Here is a 25698-nt window from a genome sequence, read left to right on the forward strand (position 1 = left end):
ACATTAAGATTTGTGGTAACTGTACCCAAGTTTAAATTTTAAAATTATTTGGAAACCAATGGCAACGGGAAAATAAATATTAAATCAGGACAGTTTTATTTCTATCTCGAGAAAGAACGCTTTAGAGAAGTTATATACTCCAAAACACACAAATTTTAATTTACACAGTAGAGAGAAACAAAAATATCCACATTGCATATTTTTCTCTAGCAATGAAGTTGTGATAGAAAAGGGAAACAGGGATGTCTCAATGGGATAGACTCTAACTGAACTATTTCTTTTAACTGTAGCATATAAGACCATTCATACAAAAACATGCAAGGGGTTAAGAAATATCATTTATTTCTTCCTTTTGTACAACCAGAGATGTCACTTTAGACCTTTAAAATAAATAATTTCAGCTATAAAACTCATTTATTTCTGGATATTAAAATTCCCTTCACAGTGGCTTCTTGCCTTCTTAGTTTGATTTCACATAGAGGGACCTGAGATGAAGCAGACTTCATACAAAATAGTGACTCAACACAGATTGGAGAGGAAAAGGAAAACCAGCACTGTATAGAGATTATTCCACATGACATACTCATGATAACCCAGTGATCACACATTTACAGAGATTTACTGTATACAAAGTATTCAGTGTGGCATGTTTTTACAGGAAAGGTCTGGCAGCCAAGTTTGTACAATTGAAATCACAGAGATTGGAGACACACTTAGTATACATTGCACAACACATACATGTGGTGAAATGAATGTAGGTGAGGTGATCTGATCAGTTCAATTCAGCTCCATGGAATTTATTTTACAAATGTATCCCCAAAAAAAAAAAAAAAGTAACAGCTACAACTGAGGTAAACCAACCATTCCATCTTTTGTATTTAGTTGATGCCCTAAGACACAGTACATCACTGTACATCACATGGGAGGGAAAAGAAGAGGGGGAAGATGTGACTCGGAGACGTCTTTTATATTAAAAATAAATTGTTTAAGACCACTACCTTGTATCTCCGAGAGGAAAAGAAAGCCAAAGAGCCTTGCCTGCGTAGTTTTGTAAGCACCATCATTCTAAATTCGATTGCCTTTTTTGTAAGAATGTACAAACAGTGTGTTAAAGTTTGTCCTTTTGAAGCCTTGCATGATAGGTTTCTCCTCCTTGTTTGGTATGTTTGTCCTCCTTTTTTTTATTGTCAGCTGTATGTGCAGAGAGTAAACTGATACTAATATTTCACAGCACTTGCATTGCACCTTCATGGCCCTTTCACGTTCTTACCAGCTCTCTGTCCAGCTTGCACTGTGCAAGATGATGGTTCACAATACCCCGGAGGACCAGCAGGACCTGGAGGACCAGGAACTCCAGGCTGACCAGCCACTCCTGGTGGGCCTCGTTCACCATCACGTCCTTCCCTTCCATAGCTTGATTTGCCTGGTTCACCTGGAAGAGTGGACATATATGTAAACAGCAGCACTACATGGCAGGTACAAAATATACATAAACATAGGGATTGTTGTTTTATTTAAAGTTTGGTTCTATTCTTAAAAGTAACTGAGAAAATGTAGGGATCCATGTTTACTGTCTGTGAGTTCCATATAAAATGTGCTTTATTTACAAGTTAAAAGATGTTTCTCTATCAGCCATCCCTGCAATCTCAACCTGGGTTTGGCTGGGTTCTCACATATTACCAGCAATAACGTTTCTGTAGGACAAATTCTCCCCACAGTTACCTATGTGCAGCTCCACTGCCATCAACAGGGTTGCACAATGTAAATGATTGGAACCTAGTGCACAAGAAGAATAGAATCCAAGCTGTTAGCTCTCTAAATCTAACAGGAATAAAAAGTACTAACATTTTATTTTTGTCCTAAAGTCAAATGTGACTCTCAATACACACAGGAGCAGATCTGTTGCACAGTAAGGTATATTTTTAAGTATTTCTCCATAAATTGTCAATGAATTGATGAAATAATAAGCAATTTCTGTAAGTTTCTTCCAGTGGTACACTTCTATTATATAAATTGAGGGTTTCAGACGTCCCAAACATCTATGTTTGCTAATAAGTGGAACTATTGTCCTTGCTGCACAGAAAAGGACATTCAGTAGCTTATTTCCAAACATATACACAGAAGTGTGCTGGAGAGAGAACTTGTTATACTGAAAAAGAATGTACATCTTCATTTAACCACTAGAGGGAAGTTGTGTTACATTTATGAGCACGAATCTGGGGTCTGGAATTCTATGACACAACATGGTAATTAATTACTACAAAAGTAAAGGAGAACTGAACTAAAATTGCAAACAGAGACGATGAGAACTCCACTGTTGCTGATGTTTTTTGGGGTTGTCATTATGAGCTCTGCATAGTTGACATTTTTTTGATTTACACACACTAGTCCCAATCCCGACCCCATTGAAATCAATGAGAGTTTTGTCATTGACTTTAATGGTAACAGGATCGGGCCTGCTTCTCTTATATGATGCTTATAATTCTTCTTCATGACAGTATAACTGTTTATATACAATATAAACATACAGACATACACCTGATCCCTAAACAAATGTCTGCCTTTGAATTTTTTCAAAATAATGTCAGTTCCTCCCCTCATCTTCCCCCATATATATATATATATATATATATATATATTCCCCTTATCACCTCTGTACACCCCTGAATAGTTACCTGGAAGACCTGTTGTTCCAGGTAAGCCTTTGGGTCCTCTGCCTGGAAATCCTCTCTCCCCCTTTTCACCAGCTTCACCTGAGGTAAATTAGTGAAATATTATTCACAGTCTGTGCAGAGCAGAGTTTTCTACCTCAAAGAGTTTAACCATCAGGGCAAATTGACTCTTTGGGAAGAGGAGTTTAGCAGAGAACTCAGTTGGTGAGGGACATAGCAAGTATGAATGATGGCCTGACTTACATTCTTTGTAGAGAAACAAGATGGATGAGATAATATCTTTATTTGACTAGCTTCTGCTGGTGAAAGAGACAAGCTTCCGAACTACACAGAACTCTTCTTCAAGTCTGTGTATCTCAAAAGCTTGTCTCTTTCACCCAGAGTTGCTGGTCCAATAAAAAATATTATCTCACCCACATTGCCTCTTTAATATCTGGGACCAACTCGGCTACAGCAACACTGTATACAACAGTGAAGTACATTTTTGTAAAAATTCAATGTGGATTCAGGATACTTCTGTCCATGGGTTACACTGAAGAGCACCCATGTTAAAAAAACATTTCCCCTAAGCTAGCAATTGGTTATCTTATACTTCATACAGTGCCACCCAGTATAACTTGTGAGAACCTAGTCCAAAACAAAACATGAAACACAAAACAGGCAAGCCATTTTGGGGGGAGAGGAGGCTGAAGTAGCTGGTGAAGGGGTCTTGTTAGGCTACATGAACTGGTCTACAACGTGCAATAGTTCTCAGGTGCTGGAACCTGAGTTGGTTAGAAGTGCATGGCTGCTTTGAATGCCATAACTCCACATTCTAGGGCAGGGGAAAATGAAGCCCTGTTGCACTTATTAGAATGTTCTATGACATCCAAATTGGGTTTTATTACACTGAAAAAATAAGGCATGCAGAAAAGGAGTTTCTTCTCTTGATATCTAGAAATTGCAATCATGGTACATTAGGATTATATACTGTAGAAAAGATGGAAGCTCAGTTAGATTTTCCTTTTGTAGAGTCACGGTGTTTCTTCAAAATCTATTTTATACACTGCTCCGAACAAACAAGAGGGAGCTTTAAAATTTGTGCTACTTTGGCCATCTGGATTAAATGCTCTTCATCTCATATAAAGTGTCTGTAGATTCCTTCATTCTCTTTTGAAGAGACCTATGCAATCCCTTGGCATTCTACAATAGATAGAAAGTTAACAGTTTAACCCTGGAATATAAATCTAATATTGTCTGCGAAAGTTTAGAATAAAACTAGAGTGGTTGCTTTTCTTGAATTGCATGATCTTAAACAGCCAGTACGGTGAGTTTCACTGAATAGCCAATTATCATTTAGTTAGAAATGGCACAGAAGAAATTTCTTGGGAATTCATTTGAGCTGACACTGTTGAGATGGCACAGATGTTAAAGTAACTATTGAGGAAGCTGAAAGTGTGCTGCTATCTCTAAATTTCAGAGAAGACTATAGCTGCCTGGTCAACTTGGAGATTAACCTTGTCCTCGTAATTACAGAAGCAGCGATGTCAAGTTACCCATATATTTTTTAGTACTCCTAAGTACTGCAATCTTTGAAATAATGTCTACTGCCTCTCCTCTTTTCACTAAACTCCTTAACAGCCACCCCCTCGAACAGCCACCCATTCTAATTATTTTCCTCCAGTTTTCTTTCTGACTTTCTACGTAGCTTTCTATTGAATTTCCATTTTTGGCCTCCTTCACTCCATCAAGGTTGCTCTCACTAGCAACCTCCTCCCTCAGACCCAATCTTCTCAACCCTGCTGCCCTTTACACAGCTGATCACTTCCCCTCAAACACTCTCCTTCTAGATTTCCACTGTACTGTGCTCTCACCTATTCTTTTAGCATGCTCTTCCATGGCTCCATAGTACTTGGTGACCTAATTTCTTTTCTCTTTTAACTTTCTTTCTGGGTGACCTCCTTCAATCCCATGGGTTCACCTCTCTGCAAATAGCTCCCAAATATACCTTCATGCTCCTCATTTTCCCCCCTGCATTCAGGACCACATCTTTGTATGTCTCTATAACCTCTCTGTCAGCACTGTGCATTCAGATGGTAACACTGATTTTCAGAGCAGGGACCTGTTATTTGTTTGGCACACCATGTAGAACACCATGTACCGTTTTGGCACTTTATTAATAATAATAAAATAATTACTATCACTATCACATTCAGAGTTGTGCTGTGTATTTAGTTCAAATCAGTAGCATGTAATTTTTCCTCAAAACAGTTTTTTTCCTTGACAGCAGTTAAAAATGGTTTCCATCTTTCAAATCCAACTAGCAAGATCAGAAGCACTTAGTATCTATCTAAGGTGTTTCTTATCATCTTCGTGTCTAGGTCCCAATGTTGATACAGACTGAAATGTCTCATATAATTCCCCTGAACAAATAAAACATCAAAATGTTTCTGCAATTCCAGTTGTTTAGGTTGAAATGAAGCCTCTGCAGCAGCTTTCCCTGCATTTATGTCACTTTCCTACCCTAATTCTCATGCATTTAAGAGTGGGGAAAAATTACCTGACTGTTACATGCAAAGAAACCTTTCTATAAGAGTTGATCCTAGTACAATTACTGACAAATGTTCATAATTTCAGGTGATGGCTGTTTTACAGCCTAAAAACACTCTTTACCACAAAAACTCTTGCATGGCGTAAGGCATGTAGTAACACAAAGGTATTTAGAAATGCACCAACAAATTTACCAGAGGGTAACATGGAAGCATGGCATTATGGGAAGTTTCTTTTTCTAGTTTCTGTTTTTTATTTATTGTTTGTGCTTAAACTTTTCTTTCTTGTATTTTATAAGTATATTTTTAGCCAGGTAAAGAGTTTTCAGTATGTGAACCTTTGTGCCTCTATTTTTTTTTCTGCTTTCTAAGAAGAAAATGTTGGTGAGACTATGTTATAGATTCATAGATTTCTAGGCCAGAAGAGACCACTGTGATCATCTTGTCTGACCTCCTGCATAACACAGACCATAGAATTTCCTGAAAATAATTCCTAGAGCAATTCCTACATTAATGTAACAACAGATCTCTAGCACCACTGTAATTACAGTTTGTGTTTTCCTTGTATACTGTACCTCTCATCACGGTTTGTGATTTAGCTTTTGACAAAACTAACCATCTAATCCTGTTATCCAGCAGGTTTTGCAAGGGAACAGAATTTTTAAAAGGAAACTTTTGCTATTCTCATTCAAGAAAGAGCAAGAAAACCACTGCTGGCTGGAAACAGAAATAAATACTTCACTTTTGCAGAAAATTCTCCCAACTCATCCTTTGAAGGCAAAAACCCTGTCAGTCAGGAACAAAAAAATATTAATTTAGATTAAATAAAGTTTTTAATACATTGGATAAACGAATTCTTTAACCCAGATTTCACATTTTCAAAGGATGAGTAGATTTTGCAATGTACAATGCAATGGTGCAGAATGTAGAATTTGATTATTATAGCAAAATAATAAGATTTGTCTGTCAGTGGTAAACAGAGATCTGATAGGTTTAATGAGAGGCTGATAAAACTGTAAAGTTTAATGAATAAGTGATGTTTGTTGATGAAACATGGCTGGTTTTACATTCAGAGGGAGTATTAGCAACGAAAGAGCACCATCTGTGTGAGCTGCAGGATGAACATATTGGAAGCATGGTAAAAAATAAGCAGATGTAAAGTAACTAGGTAAATAAGAGAGAGAAGACTGTAAGGCCTTGCTTTCGCTAGGAAAGGAAGATGTATTTTCCTGCTAGGTCTCCCTTCCAGTGTTTATCTCAACTTGCTAACGTGTGAAAACTCCAAGTTGCCTTGTCCACTCTGGGATTTTACCATGTACTAGCTACCACTGGTGTGGACACACCCTGAGTGGGGAGGAAGAGAGTAAAGGGGTGGGAGAAGGGGTCTTGTGAAATGTTCTAGGAGGCAGGACTCTGCCATTTATTCATTATGTCCCCAATTCAGAAGTCCATCCCTAATCAGCTCAGCAGTTAAGCATGTGGTTAATTGAAAGTACATTGTTTGGTGATTGGCTGACTATGGTTGGATTTAAGACTGAATGCTTTGCTGAACTGAGGTCAGGTCTACACTTACCTGGAAATTCAGTGGCAGTCGACAGGAGTTACGCAAGCTACTCAAAGTAGCTTGTGTAACTCCCGCCAACTTCATAACTCCTCTTCTATGCGTCGTCGTCACTGTGCTGTGCCAACGGGAAATGTGTTCCCGTCAACGCAGTGCTATGCCACTTGGGGGGGGGGGAGGGGGGGGGTTTAATGCATCAATTTCTGGATCTATTGAGTGGGTCTTCACTGACCACTCAGTCGATTCGGGGAGATCGATCTGACGGCATCGAATTTGCCACCATCAGTGAAGACATACCCTGAGGCTTATGTGACCTTAGGTGAGTCATTTAGGGCCAGAGTTTTAAAGGTATTCAGGTGCATAGTGACTCCAGAACCACCTAGGCACCGGGTGTCAGGTGCCTTGATGCTTTGGAAAATCCCATTAGGCACCTAAATACCTTTTAAAATTTGGCCCTCAGTCTCTCAGCTCTTCATCTTTTTATGCCTCAGAAGGCACATCCACATTGCAAAAAAAAAACCAACAACAACAAACAATACCAGCAGCAGCCCGGGTCTACAGCCTGGGAGTCGCATTACAGCACTAAAAATAGTAGTGAGATGTTCCACTGAGGCTCTGAAATGCAGCGAGGAGAGTGGATCTTACAGCCTGAGCTCTAGCCCAAGCGGGAACATCTTCACTGCCACCTCCTGAACCCCATGAGCCAGAGTCTGTAGACCTTGGCTCGGAGACTTGCTACCACAGGGGGGCTTTTTTGCAGTATAGACGTACCCTGAGATACTAGAACTAAAGGCTTGGCAGGTTAGTCAGGAGGAACAGTCTGGCCTTGTTGTTATATATGTTGAAGTAAATAATAAGAAAAGAAAAATTAGATTTAAATTCAGACGTTTTGCTGGCAGAGAAAGAAGGTTACAGCATAAATCCTAAAATCAAAGTACTCAAAGCTCTGCGACCTGGACAACTCGTGAGGCCGTTCTCAGTATTGATTAAATTAGTTCCTTGTAATGCTCAACCTCACTTCAGTGACTTGATTTGATTCCATATAATAAGTAATCCACTTTACTGAAAAGCAGGCAGCATTTATGCTCTACAAATTAAAAAAAGGATTACAGTTTCTCTTACCTTTTGGACCTTTAAAACCAATTTCACCAGGAGGACCTTTAAGGCCTGGCAGGCCACGGGGGCCAATCTGTCCTGGAAAGCCATTTTCTCCAGGAGTTCCAGGAGCACCTGGTGGTCCAGGTCGACCTGGGAGACCTGTAGCACCAGATTCAGGCCTCCTAAGGCTAGCTGCTAGCTGAGCTAGTTGTTCTGTAATAGAGAAACAGGAAGGGAGAAATTAACAGACAAGACCCTAAATTAGTTGAGAAATAAGTGGCTTTCCCAAGAGTGTAAAGAGTATTTTGTATTTGCTTGTCATTAAAGGATAGCTGGCACACAGCAAATAATGCACATGGCAGCTGTTGGAGAAGGCTCACATGACATCACATGTTTCTATGGGACATTTTCCATAAGCCGTGATACACTTGAGTCAGTGCTTCAATAGCAAGCTGCTTACTATATACACACCCTACAAAGTAGTAAATTGTTCTTTTTGAATCCCACATCCAATACATTTTATGGCTGTGAGAATCTAAAATGATCTAAATAAATTATATACACATCATAAAATGTCTATATGTAAATTTAATAAAATAGAAAATAATAGTCTTCATCCAATGTGGTGTGCATTTTGTGCCTCCTTAAAGAGTGTGTGTGTTTGTGTCTCAATTTTACTATAGTTAATATTAGGCTCTGGCCTGAAAAGGAGGGTCATATAAAGAATATCAAAATAAAGATGAAATATATCAGCCTATAGATAACTCTAAATCAAGACATGGCACATCAGGTCCTAAACTCACATTTTCAGGGAAAATATATTCAAATTTGCATTTAACTTGCCATGACCATGTGCACACATTTGATATGTCATTGTGCATGAATTTTTCTGCATGTTTCAAACTCTTTCTTGTCTCATTAAAGTCAATGGCAACCCTCCTATTGATTGTTATAGCAGTAGGATCAACTCCTCAATGTTCATAAGAACAGCCATACTGGATCAGACCAATGGTCCATCTAGCCCAGTATCCCGTCTTCCCTCTGAAGCACCAATGCCAGGTGGCTCAGAGGGAATGAACAGAACAGGTAATCATCAAGTGATCCATCCCGACACCCATTCCTTAGAATGGCCTCCACAGACCACACACTCTTCCTCCTTTTCTTTCAAGCCACTGCCCTGTCCATTCTAGTGGCAGTGATCCCCTTTTCAGACTTCAGCTCTCTTCTTCCTACCCAATGCTGTTCCATCCAGAGATCCTCACCTACATTTAACACAGCCATTCCCCTAGGCATAGTCAGGCCCAATTTTGTGCCAGACCATCTGCTTCTTGGCTAAACACACTCTTCTCAACAGGAAAGGAACAGAGAGCTCCTGGAGTGTGTAAGCACACGATTCCAATGGTGACAGGAAGGTACTACCATTGGGGGAACCTGGGCACAGCTGCATAGAAGGTAGGATATTATATGTAGATGAGAGAAACATTTGGATGGGGAAAGAGGGAGCGTGAAGAGTTGGGCTCCAGGTAGTTGTCTTTAAGCAAGGGGGGCTTCAGGAGCAAGGGAGTTTGGATATTTTTATATGAACATTTGTAAGGTTTGGGTGTTGTTTGGAGGGGTCTGAATGGACACAATGAGACAATAAAGATTTTTTCCAAACCGTTTTATTCATCTGTAGCTGTGATGCCTGCAAATATATTCTTCAAGTTATATAGCTGATTTCATTATAAGCCTCTTCCACAGCCCTGTATTTCCTACCTTTCAAGAGAACATCTTTTTATAAAAGGCCCTTTAACACTAGTAATAGACAGATCAAAATCTTTTTTTCCTGGAGCAGTCAAATTTGAAGTGAAATAATGTTCGCCCTGTTAGGCAGTTTCAAAAAAAGCGACTCTTGAGAATTTTCAAATGAAATAACAAAGAACAATGTCATCCTAGTAAACTCTAGTATTACAATAGCCTAGTATCCCAAAGGGCATCTTCAATGGCAGACATTTAAAAATCTCAATTGTGCTTCAAGGACAATATAAATGTTTAATCTCAAACCCCATACAACACCACAATATTGAAAAGGTTCCCTGCATATGTTTATGAAAAGCATCAAATAAATACAGTTAGAGGCCCATGATTTTCACTTTGACATGTCACTTAATCCTACCAAGGCCCCTCACATCTCTCTACCTACCTACCCCCCCCACACACACACACGAGTTACCATCAGATTTTTAGGCATAGTGGCTGACGTGATTTAAGATCAAGCATAGTTTACTTTTTTTTATAAAAATACTTTCCACTCCCCAGTTACTATAGTAATAGCACGGACCTGCAGGTAACTCTTTGTGCACAAAAGCACTGGCAATTCTATGGGCTGCAAAGGACTGTTCGATAGGTAAGAGCTGTTAATTTGTTCTGTAATATTGGGTGGGATTCTCTCTCTCAGGTTCTCAAGAAGAAAGGGCTCTCTCTGGATCCATCTCCCTATTCTGTACAAAAGTAGGAAGACCCAGACACCCCCTTGGTACACTGTGGATCCTGAAACCATGACAGGGAAGGCTGGGGCATAGGCAGGAGTTAGTATGAGGGGATGAACATTGTCCCCTCACCAGATGTTAGGAGGGTATGCAAAAAATACAGTCTTTGGGGCAGCGGTAGCAGATGGTCTATGCAGTTGGCTACAGTGATCCTCTCCTACGATCTGGCTGCTTAAATAGCTATCTGGGGATTCCCATTGTGTAAGTTGGATCTGCAGGACCTGTAGAGCCAGCATAGTATTAGCCACCCCTCTTCACCACCTCTAGTATGGGTGGGAGTTGGGGTGGGGAAATGGCATGTCTGAAGGGAGAGTGTCTGAAGCACTGCCTTGCTCTGGCTATCCTTGGCTGATGGAACAGTTCCATGGGGCTGTGGGAAACCAGGAGCAAGTCAGAGCAGCTCTGAGGCTGCTCTTACGCTGGGAGCTGGGCCAGCTTCTAGCCAGACCCAGAATCAATGGAGTGTAAAGGTGGCTTAAAGCTGCCTTTCGTCCCCACCCCCACATTTTGTTCATGCACTGTTAAATCTAGTCCACAATGATGTTTTTTCAGACCACAGTTTAATCCAGTCTCCAATTTAATGGCTACTCTATAATTACCAAATAGATAGAGATGCAAATTCCTGACATATAAATACGCTTGGCAGAATTTGGTTTTTTTTTAATAAACTTTCATGGATAATATCACAGTGTATTTTAAAGCATTTTTTCTATTTTTATCAATTTAAATGTTCACAATTCTGCAAATTATGGGTTATAAGAACTTTTTTATCTATTTAAATTTTCACATTTCCAGGAAATTGTGGAGGGGTCCGTTGCACTAATGTCGATGGAATATATAGGCCAAAGATGTTAACATAATTTAGTTACTGTCTAACATTAAACAACGTAAACAAGGTTCGAGGTTTGGAACACGGAAACTTTAGCTTGCTTAGTATTGTGGAAAACATGCCATTTTTAACCTTTTTTAAAAAAAAAAAGATACAAAGAAGAAGAAAAAACAGTTAAAGCGTTTAAAATGTAAAAGTATTAAGTAAGGCTTTTATTTTCCCTTTAGCTGGAAGGAGTTTTTAGAAGGAAAACCCCCCTTGTTTGACAGTCTCTTAGATGGTATCCAAGATGCCAATAACTAGTTTTTTGGGTCAAAGAGAAGAAATTTGTTGAGATGAGCTGGAGCTGTTGCTGCTGCTGCTGTTAAAATGTGATTTTCTTTTATTCTAGGTGATGTTTGGGATTTAGCTGGAGCCTGTAGAGGTGGTGATGTTATTTGGGTTCCTTTTTTTGGCTCAGTTTGGGTAGGACATTTTTCAGGATTAGGATGACAAAGGCCTAGGGTCCTAGGAAATGGGAGGGTGGCAGCCATGATGATGAAGCTTGCTTCAGTAGCCTCCATCTGTTTTTCCATATTTTCACCCGAAAATCTCTTTTTTTAAGGCCCCGAAAAGGCAGTGATGGGTAGAACAGCCTATCCCCTCATTTTGTCTGCAAATTAGGCCTAATATATAACCCACCGGTTTCTTAAATTTCTGGTTTTATATTTTTTGTTATTACCATGTATGATTTTAACATAGTCTTTGAACCATATTAGCAGGCCCTTTTATTTAAACTAATTTACTCTGTCTTCTTTTCATACCTTTTTTTCTTTAACATTTGTTGTTATAGCATATTGTTATTGTAACATTTTATGAACTTTTACAGTTGAGCTTACAATTAGGGTAAATTTTTAGGTCCAATTATTACAGCAGGTCAGATAATTATTTAATAATAGATGGTGAGATTCAAAAAGTTTTATAACCATTAAAAAGCACACTGTCAGCATCACATTCAAATATACCGAGTTAATATCCTTAAATCAAACTCCAAAAAGTTCTCAAGCAGCATTTTTCTAACTTTGCCTATCTGTAAATTGTGATTATTAGCAGTAGAAATATTTTTTGGTGGTTTGTGGGTCTACAGTGAAATTGACACTTACTGATAAACATATAATCCTTCCAAGTCTACCTATAAATGCAAACTCTCCTATCAGTGGAGGCAGCAATCAGCTTGATGTAAATGCCTAGACAGGCAGAGTTATACCAGAGAACTCCACAGGGCTGGATGTGTCTGAGTGAGGGGGCTCTACAAATATATTTTTAAATTATTTTGGACACACTGAGCCTATCTGGCATTTGTTTTGTTTTTAAATGAACAAGTGGCCCAATACAGCTCTGTGCCCGGCTGGATTTAGCCCAAAATTATTTGCATGAAAACAGTCTCTTGATAAAGCCCAAATTCTTCCTTCATCTACTCCCTGCATAGGTCAATGTCACCTCTTTTCTTCCCTTTGCATTTTCTTCCTGGCAGTAATTCCCAATTCCTGCCTTCTTATGGGCTTTACTCCCACTCCTCTCTTATTCTTTCTGCTAAAATGATCAGCAATCAAATGCGGACATTTAAAATGTCACCATCAGGTTTTGATGGCACACTCCCTTAAAACGAATTAAATAGAAGCTATTGTTCAAGGTTCTCTGTGGACTCAGGACAGCAACACTATGAGTTAAACTTGCTTCACTTTGGAAAGTTATCTTTGCAACCAGAAGGCCCAGAAACTTACCTTTTTTTAAAAAAAGCCATAGCCTAGATTCTGCAGAATCTCAATATGTCAAATGGATCACACTAATATATCAAGGAGGCTGGATCCAACCAGCAGACTAGGTGTTTGACACCCCTGCTTTAAGTGCACAAGAAAGATTAAACATTGCAATTATTTACCTTGCATGACTCTCATGCAGACCTGTTTAATGTGCTGATCCGTTGGCTCTCTACCCTGCGTTAAAAATATTTAATAGTAGTTAATATACAGTAGTTATTTATAAAATGAGAATGATGCAGTTAGGATTCTGGCTGGCTGATGATAAAAGTTCCAGTCCTTCAACCTTACACATGTGACTAGTTCCACTGAAGTCAATGAGAGTATCAGTGTAAGGACTACTTTTGTGATCTTGATGCACGCGCTCACCACAGGGAAGTATGCAGTATAGGAATATGAATAGCACAAGTCAGGCTGCAGACTGAGGACCATAGATTCCAAATATTCAGTTATGTGACATTACTACATTGTAGCTAACTGTCACACAAATCATAGAATCATAGAAATATAGTGCTGGAAGGGACCTTGAGAAGTCATAAAGTCCATTCCCTGCACTGAGGCAGAACCAGATAAACCTAGACCATCCCTGACTGGTGTCTGTCCAATTTAAAAACCTCCAATGATGGGAGTGCCATAATCTCCCTGAGAAGCCTGTTCCAGAAATTAACTATCCTTATGTTTAGAAAGTTTTCCTAATATCTAACCTAAATCTACATTGCTTCAGATTAAGCCCATTACTTCTTGTTTTACCATCAGTGGACATGGAGAACAACTGACCACAGTCCTCTTTATAATAACCCTTCACATATTTGAAGACTTATCAGATCCTCCCACCCTCAGTCCTCTTTTCTCAAAATGAAACATGCCCAGTTTGTTTTAACCTTTTTTCACGGGTCAGGTTTTCTAAATCTTATAGTTTTTGTTGCTTTCTTTTGGCCTCTCTCCAATTTGTCCACATCTTTCTTAAATGTGGCACCCAGAATTGGACACGACGCTCCAGCTGACACAGCCTTACCAGTGCCAAGTAGATCAAAACAATTATCTTCCCCATCTTACATATGACACTCCTGTTAATACACCTCAGAATGGTGTTAGTCTTTTCCACACTGCATCACACTGTTGACTCACATTCAATTTGTGATCCACTACAATCCCCAGATCCTTTTCAGCAGCACTACCACCTACAACAGGATAATGTATTTCAGAACGTGCGGTGGTGATGGTCACCTGGGCTCCAGCTCATGGACCCAACCCACCAGCAGCAAACACACCTCTGCTATAACTACATACCTTGTTGTCTGGAGTTGTTGAGAGACAGAAAAATCTATACAAGAAAAAATAGCACTTACAGCTGGACCCTGGCTGCCAGGCAGACCCGGAGCACCTTGTTCACCCTGCATACCACGAGGTCCAGGTGAGCCTCGTAGCCCTTCTATGCCAGGCAGTCCACGACTTCCTTCAGGTCCACGGAGGCCAGGCTCACCAGGGTTACCAACCTAAAAATGAGAGACAGTGATGTCGAATGATGGCATTTTTGCAATACAAGCCAGGCACTATGTTTCTGCAGTAACAGATATGCTGTGTGCAGTGCATACATTTTCACATTGTTTACTATGAAAGATGATAAAGTGAATTCGGTAGGCTATTGTTTGATGCTTTGCTTTTGTTGAAGAAAAATATACTTTCTGTTATCACGGGAATAATGTGAGGGAAGGGTTGCATTAAAATCCAGAGTAAAGGAAGACTTGGTTTCTGGATTATAAACCGTATATTACCCATATCAGCCCACATTGCTTTAAGAGCCTGCACAGGCAAGTGGAAACTCTCCGGGTGAAATCCTGGCCCCACTGAAGTCAATGGTAAAACTCGTTTTGACCCCAATAGGATTGGGATTTTACCTCAGGTGTTTAAACTCTCATATAATTATTTTCTGATTCTTCCTTCACAGATCTTGGGTGGATCTTCAGAGACAAGGGGCTTATGCATGGAGACATTAGACCACATTGTCACTTGTTTCCCCCAACGTCCTGCCTCCAATGGACCCTTTCACCTGCCCCTGTCCCTAGAATGGCAGAAAGGAGGTAAGCATTGTAACTTACTGCAGGCTTTCTCTGCGGTAAGTGGCACCACATTCCCCCATAGGAAGGAAAATCCTACAGAGAGCTCTCGTCCCTTCCTACTCTGTGGACCCCCAAGGAGTTTCTGCAGTATCAGGGAAGGAAGGGGAGTGTACCATGGTATTGGCATTGCCCCTTCTGTGGCAGCCAAGCTCATATCTGTGAGTACAGGCTACTCTGTTATGGTCCTGGGAAATCCACATGTAAGGACAAAAGATTCCAACCGCACAGAAAGACAAGTAATGAATGGGCTTTTTAGAAGGGGAGAGTCCAGACATCCAGGAAGTCGTTCTCTTTGTGCCAGGGCAGAGCCTACTGAAGTAAGCCTACACAGTGTTCTGAGGACCTCAGCATTTTCATCTGGGGGAGCTAACATTTCCCACGACAATGCAGCCCACAAATTGATTGGAAAGAGATACTTGTACGAAAAGCCCTTTAACGCCACTTGACAGGCCACAGCTATGTCACCTCCACAATATTATATAAACAATCTGAGTCCCTGAAGCAGAACTAATTTTTTTATTAAGCCTTTGCACAAATCCCATAATATTAAATATTTAAAAGTAGCCAAAGAACCAAAAAGGCTAGAAACTAAGACAGCTTTAAGCATCCCATTTTGTGTTCTATAAATACAAATACTAGATATGCTGAAGAAAGGTAATAAAAGTGCATTTGAACTGCAGCCTCATGACCATAAGGAAGAAGCTTTACTGCAATAATTTTGCTTTTCAAAGAAACAGAAATTAAGCAGTCGGTGTTAATGGCCACAGCTCTTTTCACTCACTGAATGAAAGTTGCAAGGATCTTTGCTGTCAAATAAAAACTGCATTTGTTTAATAATAAAGTCTGGTTTCGCAAGGCTGTCAGGAATCTCGTATTCTTCCATCTCAGCCACCCGAGCTGCAGCAAGGCCGCAGGCATGTGCCTGAAATTTTGTCTTCTGCTCACATGGGGCTGCTGTGGTGTCTGCTGGTCAAGCAGCCAAGTGCTTCCTGACTTGTTGCTCCCCTTGCTGTTCAGAGCCAGAAGAGGAGGTAGTGGCAGCACAGGGACAAGGTGAGGGACCCAACACTGGCTCCTGCATCCTCCTGCAGCTGCAACAGCCTCCCCATCACATTGCTCCAGCTAACCCCGCCTAAGCACCCACCAACCCAGCTACCCCAGACAACCTCTCTGCGTGTGTGGTCTCAGAGATTAGTCAGCATCCATTATGTATACATATAAGACATTTCTTGACACACAACTTTTAAAAGTATATTCATATTCAAATTTCAGGCCAAGTTCTGTCCTAATTTGTCCATGTGCAATCCCACTGGAAGAGGGGCCCCAGAAGCTATCCCTAGTAACAAGGCCACTGACTTCCCCAACATTGCCTGACTCCCTCTCTCTTCCAGATGCCTAATATTCCTCTAGAGACAAACATGTCCTGACCGTCTTCCACCCATCAACCCCTGCAGACCCATTGCCTCGTAACTGCAACAGTGTAAGTATGTACTGTCAGTTAATATGAAATTCTGCATAAATGTGATATTCTGTGACAACATGAAACTGGTGAAAAGTTTTGATCGATTTTTCTCTAGTGAAGTAAATATGAATATGCAGGCTCAAGTTTTGCAAACACTTACACATTTGCTAAACGGAACACACCTGAACCAATGGGACTGCTCATATGCTCAGAGGTAAGCATGTGTGTTTGCAGTATCAGGGCCTCCAACCCTGATCGTAAAATTTGCTGTGCATAGTCATCCCATTGAGTCCACCCAGAGCACCACGCAGATCAGGCCGAGGAGTTCAAGATGACTGATTTTTTGTTTTGTTGACCTCACATGGGTTCAGCTTGGGCACAGAGCTCTGCCTTGCATACACGTTGCAGGAGCAGGGCCTTAGGTTTGGTCTATATTTTGAAGTTTTACTGACATAGCTATGTTCGTTTGGAGTGGGGAAAATCACTCCCTTAGCAAGGCCAGCTAAAGCCCTAGTGTAGATGCACCAGCAAAAAAGTCTTTAGTGTGGGGAACTGGAATAAGCTACACCAGGAAAAGCACTCTTTTGTCAGAATAAGTTGTGTCTCCACCAGGGGCATTGCCGGTATATCTGTACTGCAGTATGGAATAGCTATATAGTCAAACCCTTTCTAGTGGAGTGCAGGCCTTCGACTATACACGCTTCAGGTCAAGGACTGTCTCTTACTCATGTGAGAGTAAGCAATCAGCACAGTGGGGCCCTGACCTGATTGGGGCCTCTGGGTGCTACTGCAAACAAACAATCAATCAATAAATTAAATAAATAACCAAGAACTTTAGGCATCTACAAATCTATCAAAAGCAGGGAACTTCCCAACTCAAGGGGATGCCCACATTTTGCAACTTAATCATGTGTGATCTCTGTTAAGCCCACAAGATGGAGCTATCTTAAAGGCTACTGGACTCACACAAAGGAAAAACAGGATGTCTGTTTTAACGTTTATTACACAAACGACCCCCTAACCATCCTGAAGATTCTGCATCGCCCCAATCTCTCTTTCTCCCCACATCTGACCAATTGCCAAGTTTATCTGTCCACTGTGGTACCACTCACTAGGATGATCAGTCTAGGGCCACAGTAAGGGAAGATAGTGATTTTAGGCAGCAGCCCTTAGAAGATTTACGTTTCATTTATTCCATGAAAGCCCCGGCTTAGTGATGTACAAATTCAAGCACTTGCTCAAAGGCTTTTTCAGGCTCACGATTCCACCTTCCATTAAGGATGCTGGCAAAGCTTTTCTTTACCGCATTCATCCTCAGCTCTTCATAGTAAAAACAGTTATTGTCACAGACCAATCCCTCAGCTACAGTAATACTCCCAACCTTTGATAATCCAGAAATAAAGAATCAAGATGAAACCTCCAATTATTTTTCCTCCATGGTACATAAGGTGCTCCTGCTAGGCTTTCACATCAGCTCGCCATCTTTATTTCAGAATAAGGTAGTACATGGGATTGGTATGAGAAATAATTCTGCTTTCGGAGACATTATCACCCTATAGTCAGAACTTTCATAGAAGAAAGACTATCCACTGTCTGCATGACAACACATTGTCAGTCCATTTATACAGTATCTCTACAGAATATGCACTCCTGTTCTGTCAAACTTCAGCAGGAAAAGGCAATTCACTCTCCAAACTGACATAGCCACAAGTCGTATCCTAATTGCAAATAAAACTACCATGTTATTTTATGGGTTTTAATTTGCAAGATCAGAATTCCTGTTCAAAAGGAGTTAGTTTGCATATTAGAGTCATCCAGAATTTAAAAATAAAAAATGAGTGTGGAATCTCATTTCCTTAAACTGCGGTTCTTGAAGAGCTCTGTTTCTTAACAATCAGAAAACAGCCCACGTGATTTATGATACCTTTGATTTTCTATAACAGTGTAGTTCATCATACTTACTGATCCCTTTGGGCCTAGCAATCCCATATCACCCTAAACAAAAAGTAAGACAAATTATGTCAGAATAGGATATTCATATTCGATTACAAATGCAGTATACTTGATATGTTTTCCTCAATATTTAAAAAATAATTGTTCTGTTAACAGCTAAGGAATTTGCTTAGATACACAAAATGACACATATAAACCAAGCAAAAGAATTGAAAGTAATTTGTATTAATACATTTATTTGTGAAGAAAACAGATTTCAGTTTTTCCATTAGTATTGCCATTTCAAAAAGACATTTTGCACCATATTATCAAATATGTTTACATTCTTTATTCATAATACATATTTCAAAATGACAAGGCAAAGTCCCCTAATGTCCCAATGTTGAGTAATAGTCTATAGTAATTAGAGTTGGACAGAAAAATTGATGAAACTTTCTTTTCTAATCAGAATTTGCTGATGTGCTAAAACCAGAATGTTCTGCAGGACCACACCAGTTTCAGCAAAATTCCCCCAGAAGCCAGGCAGGTTTCAAAACCTGCCTGTTTTTCCTGCCACCTTGCCACCAACCTGACAAGCAGATGGGGAGACAAAAGCCTGGAAACCCTGTTGCAACTTCCCAGGTCCTCAGCAGCCCAGGTTTCCCAGCTTTGGAGCAGTCTGCCTGAAGGTATCTATACTGGAACTGGAGGTGTCATTTCCAGATTGGGTAGACATATCTGTGCTAGGTTTGACTGAGCTAGCATGCTAAAAATAGCAATGTAGCTGCAGCTGAATGGGCAGAGGGATAAGCTAGCCTCCCTGAATGTGTACCTAGGGTTTCAGAAGGGACTGTATTTGGGACAGCGAGTCCACTCTGCCACACAGGCAGCTGTGGCTATACTGATATTTTTAGTGCTCTAACTTGATCAAAGCTATCTAGGTATGTTTATCCAAGCTGGAAATTACACCTCCAGTTCCAATGTAAATATATACTAAGAATCAGAGCTTCCAGGGCTTCCAGCATCCTCAGCTCCGGAGCAGCCCACCAGGACGAATGCTCCAAAACCAGGGCTCTCAGTCGAGTTGGGCAGAGAACGGTAATTCTATTTCATGAGGAATTTTGAAATTTATGGGCTCTGTTTCAAATCATAACAAAACCAAATTTTGAAATCTCAAAATCCTCTGTGAAACAGAATTACTGTCTTCCACTCTGCTCACATAACTATATTGATGCATAGATTTATTTTATCATAGCACCATGGAGATATTTCTCTAAAAGCAGTTGCTCTCCCAGTCCTTGAGTAGCAGGTTTCCAAGGGCTGGGAATGGACATTTATTATCGCTACTATAGTTATAATTATAGTTGCAATACATACTCTCTCTATATATATGCAATATATACTATAATTATAGTTGCAATTATAACAATGTAGTAACTATTTTTACAAATAAATGTCCCTACTGTCATATTTTTGTGTTTGGTATAGAACACGCCATGTCATCACTTTAGAAACCGACTCTCAAAATTTTGCTTCATAGGAACCACTCTTGCGGAAGAGCAAACCCCCTGGAGCCACATTTTAACTTTTAAAACTTTTAATTGCTGACATAAGAGTAATCAAATGTCATACTTTAGGATGGAAGTTGACCTTCGGAGGAGTTAGGAATGAATTTTCCTTTCCAATATATAGCATTGCACAATTGGTTAGTATATTGTTTTACAAGTAGAAGGGTTTATCTTCTTTGAAGCATCAAGAATTGGCCATTGCCAGAAGCAGCATATTGAACCTGATGGACCAGTGTGCTGATGTTTCATGTATACATATATTATTAAAACCAAAAGCAAGGCTTTTCATGTTTCAGAGGAACCAGAGGATTTCAAAACAGACATAGTGGTGCAGCAGGTCTCACAAGATACTGCAAAACTCTGCAGAGTAACCAATGCATCCAATCTACTTTTGCAGTGATGACATTACATGATAACACTGAGATTTGGTTTCCAATGACAAAAACAGTTTCTACAACCATTAAAACAAAAACGTTAGTATTCATATAAAGAACATCTTAAAATAGATTAAATGAAAATAATATCTTACAAGATCACCCCTTTCTCCTGGTTCTCCTTCTCCTCCAGCAGGACCCTGTATCAAAACAAAACACCTGCTGTAAGAGTCTTATACTCCTTAAAATTTAAATGATTCTAGTGAGGACAGTGATTGATATCATGAATGGAAATGCACCATTTGTGATTAGTATTAGAAGACTTACTTGTTCACCTTTAGGCCCTGGCTCACCAACCAAACCCTAAATGTAAAATAAAAAACAAAATATTTTAGAACCTAAAAATCACTGAATGTAAAGAGGGATTTTATACTTCACTCTGACCAGAACTAAGAGGTTGTTTTCTTGAACCAGCATTTCTGGAACTTAAAACAGTTGTTTTTCCCCTTTCTTCATTTTTTAATTTCTTTCATTAAAAGTATTCCTAAATATATTTGGATTTAGATTCTTGTTGCATTGTTGCAACACCACTGTAGAACAACTCAGGAGCTTTTTTGGTGTACTTATAAGTCAGATTCACTCAGACGTAAAGATTAGATGCGAGTCCTGTTCTTCTGATGGCTCCTACAGGGAAGGATAGTGATAAGGACAGGGAGAGGAAGGTCGGCACTAGTAAATCATTGCATTCAATTAGATCAAATGTCACAGAGGGCTAGTTCTGAAATTTTCCAAACTCCTTTGTCGATCTCTAGATACACTTGTTCGGAATATTTATACTTGTGGAACTGGAAAGATCAAGCACTTGGCCACAGGAAACAGAGCATTTCACTCTAGTTCAGATTCAGCGCAGGATGGGAGAGACCAAAAACTACAATGATGTAATGGCTGTTTATTGAGGCTCTGTAAAATCGTTAGAGATATTTCTATGAGCTTCAATGAGCTTTGGATCAGGCCCCATATTGGTTATCTATGTCCAATTCTAAGTGGAAAGGTGTTCATAAAACCAACACCATCATCACAAAGGACTTTACCTGCCACTCTTGATGTCAGTCGCAGCAGAAAGCCCAAGGCATGAATGGACATGGAGAGTGAAATACTCTCACACTCAGAAGTGGTCCCTTCATGTAAAGGCTGCGGCACACTGATAAGCCATGATAGGAGAAATTTGCATAATTGCTGCTTCCCATGCTGTGCATGTTCTATGGATACAGAGAGGATTTAATTGCTGCTGCTGCCAATCTGGCACAAGACATTCATTTTAAAGAAATTAAAGGAAGTGAGAGTTGTTTCAATAAAACAGAATCTTTCTATTTTGTTTAGTGAACACAAATGTAGACATGATAAAAAACTATTTACTGTATCCTATTTCCCATCATGGGACATTTTGCAGAGCTGCATCCCTGCCGAGAGGAATTGTGAGGCAAAAAAGAAAGAAGGTTATAAAGTTCCAGAATTAGACTAAATTATATTCAGTGCTTCCTACCACCTAATGTTGATGCACAGGAACCATGTGCTGCATTTTTATAAAACCATAGTGAAAATGCTTTTATACTATGTAGTTAAGACAATAGAGCACATGTGAGCATTGACATGGAAAACATAACACACTGTCACATGATGTAGGCCAGATGTGGCTTTCAAGCCAGAGCCTTGCGAACAACTTCCCCACACAGGAGCAGCACTGGCTTCTCTGCCTTTGTGCCTTGACACCAATCTATTAGGGCAGAGTAGATTGCGCTCCCACAGTGCACTGGCCTCACTTTGCAAACTGGTGACCAGATGGATGCGAAAAAAAAAAAAAAAAAGCTATTAGATACATACTTTCTTTAGCCCTTATAAATATATGTTTGGTGCTACTGATATCATAAGCATTTCCTGTTTCTACATTCAAGAAGAGCTACAGTTGCACAATGAAGTTAAGTGGAGAAAACAGGAGTTAAAAAAAATAGAGAGTATAATATTTTCCTCTCTTTAACATCAGAGGGCCATTGTAACTCCTCTGGGATGTGGACACAGGAGCAGCTTGTGATTTCTGCAGCATCATGGACTCAAACTTTTCTGTAAGTTTGTAAAATGAAAATCCCAGATCCTATAATATACATCATTGAACCTCTGTTGAAAGGCACAGAAAAAACGTGGTTATGAAATGCTCCCCAAAGCTTGCCCCGTTAATTTTCCCATTTACTCTCATAAAAAGGTATCACAACTGGCAGCCGAACATTTTATATTGTTTTTATTTCGATTTTCATTTACTGTTCAGCTGAACAATGGAATTTTCAACAGAGATGGATAAAATGGGAAGTGATTTTCATTTTGCAGAACTTTATCTGTCAGATTTTGGACTGGCAAAAAATAAATTGTAATTAAGGTAATCTGAGTCTGTTTTATTTGGGCCACAGTGGTTTCAATTTGGAGAGCATGGTAGAGGGCACTTTAAATATTGTAAAGGGTTCTTGTTTTGACCCATTTCCAATTACCCGCTTATACGTTTTTGTAAAAAAATCTGTTGTGTTGGCTAGAACTTAAATTTGGAAATAAAGTAACAACTAAATAACAATGCCCCATTCAAAGATGGGCAACAGAAGAGCCATAGAAAACCAGACCAAAAGATGGTGAATCAGAAATAGTGTGAGACATGAGAGCTGGGACTGCTAAATATGAGAGATCCACCAAAGTGCTACCACACTATTATAGGAGTGCTCTATATTTACATAAATATATATATAAATAGAATAGGTGCCAGTAGATGGTGATCAAAATATGTGGTTTAATTCCTGGATTTGGAAGAATTGTTAAAATGCATTGTCATGCATTGCAAATGGCCTTGTCTGGTCTGTACATCAGCTCTTAACACACGTACCATTGGGGTTTTGATTCAAGTAAGGTTGGGTACATTGTATGCAAAGCACATCCAGTCCCTAGGAAATCAGAAAGGGAGGTGGGGGACACAGATGATTTTGCATCAATCTGGAGTGACCCCACTGGCTAAGCCTGAGACTGGTGTTGATAGGCTCCAGAGGTAGCTATTTCCAAATCTTCTAGAACTGCAGGGTGGGATAGATCAGTGGAAGTGGCCTCTATGGGGTGAAAAGGGAAATAAACCATATTTTTAGTTTATATTATAGGAGTCTCACAAAATAGGGAAACTAAAAAGAAACAATGGGCTGAATTAATTCCTAGTATAACTCGATTTATTTTAAGGGAGTTACACTAGGAATGAGTTTGGCCGTATGCTTAAAAAAAAGCAAATGTAGAACTATTATCAGAAATCACTTATATAAATTGAAGTCTCCGGGATATATGCTCAGAAATTATAAAAGACACTTTGATCTCCTAAAAAGAGGAACTTGCAGATTGCTGTCTGGTGACATTGACAAGAGTGTGCATACCTGAAGTCAACATTCTGAAAACCACACAGAAATATACTAGCTTTATAGTAATACAGAGAGGACAGATGTTTAATGGTGGCCCTTAATAATTTGTCAATTTTCCTAGATAACTAACTTAAAAACTTACCACTAAGCAGTGCTTAATTTGTGTGAAGGCTTGCCAGGACTGAGCCCCGGCACCTCTAGGCTGGGCAGTTCATAGCCCTAGCACCTCTGGGCTTGCTGGATCAGTTATGAAAAGAAAAAAAAAGGGCCTGAGCCCCAGCACCAAACTGAGCACTGCCACTAAGGTTTCTGGGGGCAAGCACAGGGAGCATAAACCACAACCCCTACATAGCCTCTGTCCATCACAAATCTTGGCTCTCTATGTCCTTCCCTGAATGACTGGAGAAAAAGAGTATAGGAATCCATTGTTATTCAGTGACATTCATCCAGCAGGGCAGGAAATTTCCTGCAGATGAGGAGGAATTCTGAGGCTTCAGGGGACCAATTTTTCCCTACAAAATACTGTCTGAGATACTTGTATCTTGTAAATGTCTGTGTGTAGATAGCCTCAGAAGTTGCAGCAGTCACTATATTTTATAGTATGTACAGAATACATAGAAACACTGCGGATCGTAGGTTAACATTTTCAGTGACTTCCCATTTTCAAGAGTGCTTAAGTCAGTGATTTTCCAAGGGACTTAGGTTTCTAAGGGACCTAAGCACTTTTGAAAATTTTATTTGTAACCTTATTTATTTACAGGTTGGTAGATTCTTATATGCCTCAGTTAACTATAGGACACTTATAGCACCACCACTTCTAAGCAGCTTTAATTGAACTTGGTTTGAAACAAGAAATTATGAGAAGTTTATCATAATAATGAATGAGTGATGTTAGAAAAAAATGTATTCTTTCCTGCTATCATGTTGCCATTCTTTACGGTGCATTCATGCACACATCTTACCCTGTCACCTTTGCCGCCAGGCAGGCCTGGAGGACCTGGCAATCCTGGAAGTCCTAGGTCCCCTTCAGGGCCCTGTGAAAACAAACCAAGGATAGAAACTCCCAGTGTTGTTTCTAGAGTGAACCCAATGGATAACTGTAACCAAGGGGCAGATTCTGGCCCCCTTACACACATTGAGCAGGATCTTATTCCCAGAGTAGTCCCAGCTCATGCAGTAGGGGAATACCCAATGTGAATAAAGGTGGAAGAATCTAAACAGTACTTTTGAGGATCTTATTATTGACAAACAGAAATAGCAGCACTTATTGGACTTTCCCCTCCAGCCCCTGTGCTAAATTGCTTAGTTTTTAAAAAAATAATTCCTGTGATTTATCACCCCTATGGCTTATACATTCCTCTTTAACAGCAGGCTCTTTCAGTTCATACCTCTCCAACTGTGCTTCTAACTATTACTGTGTAAATATTGTTTGAGTGGTAGTAAAAGAGGGCATTCATGATCTGTCCCATTCATTAGTTCTAGGTGGCTGCTAGCAGAAAGGTGGTCTTTCACTACTCCTGCTTCTTGAATATGCATAGCGTGCACACAAGCTTACAGCATTAGCTTCTCACAAAACAAAGAACCTTTACGCTTTTTCTTTCTTGCCACTTCTTACAAATACAATATACTCTCAACACATTTTCATATGCTTTAAAAATTGCATCTTGTGATTTTACTACAGACACAAAATACTGAAAAGGAAACTTATCAAGCATCCTTTCCATCATACATCTTCAACTCCCTGTGTAAATGAATAGGTAAGTGAAGATTCTTTTGGATGCCATAAATTCCTG

The 25698-nt window shown here is 39.8% G+C and overlaps 1 protein-coding gene across 1 annotated transcript in view; it reads right to left on the minus strand.

Moving 5' to 3' along the window:
* Positions 1 to 207: 207 nt before the first annotated feature.
* The window catches only part of COL9A1 (collagen type IX alpha 1 chain), a 102470-nt gene continuing 76979 nt past the window's right edge, over positions 208 to 25698 (minus strand). Inside the window, exons 30-38 of the mRNA XM_067543605.1 lie at positions 24868 to 24939; positions 20799 to 20834; positions 20627 to 20671; positions 18560 to 18592; positions 14365 to 14511; positions 13138 to 13192; positions 7884 to 8072; positions 2676 to 2753; positions 208 to 1432 (exon numbers count right to left, since the gene is read on the minus strand). Of these exons, the coding sequence (XP_067399706.1) occupies positions 1248 to 1432; positions 2676 to 2753; positions 7884 to 8072; positions 13138 to 13192; positions 14365 to 14511; positions 18560 to 18592; positions 20627 to 20671; positions 20799 to 20834; positions 24868 to 24939 (840 nt within the window). The 3' untranslated portion in view covers positions 208 to 1247. The remainder of the gene's footprint in view (positions 1433 to 2675; positions 2754 to 7883; positions 8073 to 13137; positions 13193 to 14364; positions 14512 to 18559; positions 18593 to 20626; positions 20672 to 20798; positions 20835 to 24867; positions 24940 to 25698) is intronic.

This window comes from Emydura macquarii, unplaced genomic scaffold (genome assembly GCF_026122565.2).
Source record: "Emydura macquarii macquarii isolate MOO-44397 ecotype Brisbane River unplaced genomic scaffold, CSIRO-AGI_Emac_v2 contig_924, whole genome shotgun sequence".
Classification (NCBI taxonomy): Eukaryota; Metazoa; Chordata; order Testudines; family Chelidae; genus Emydura; species Emydura macquarii.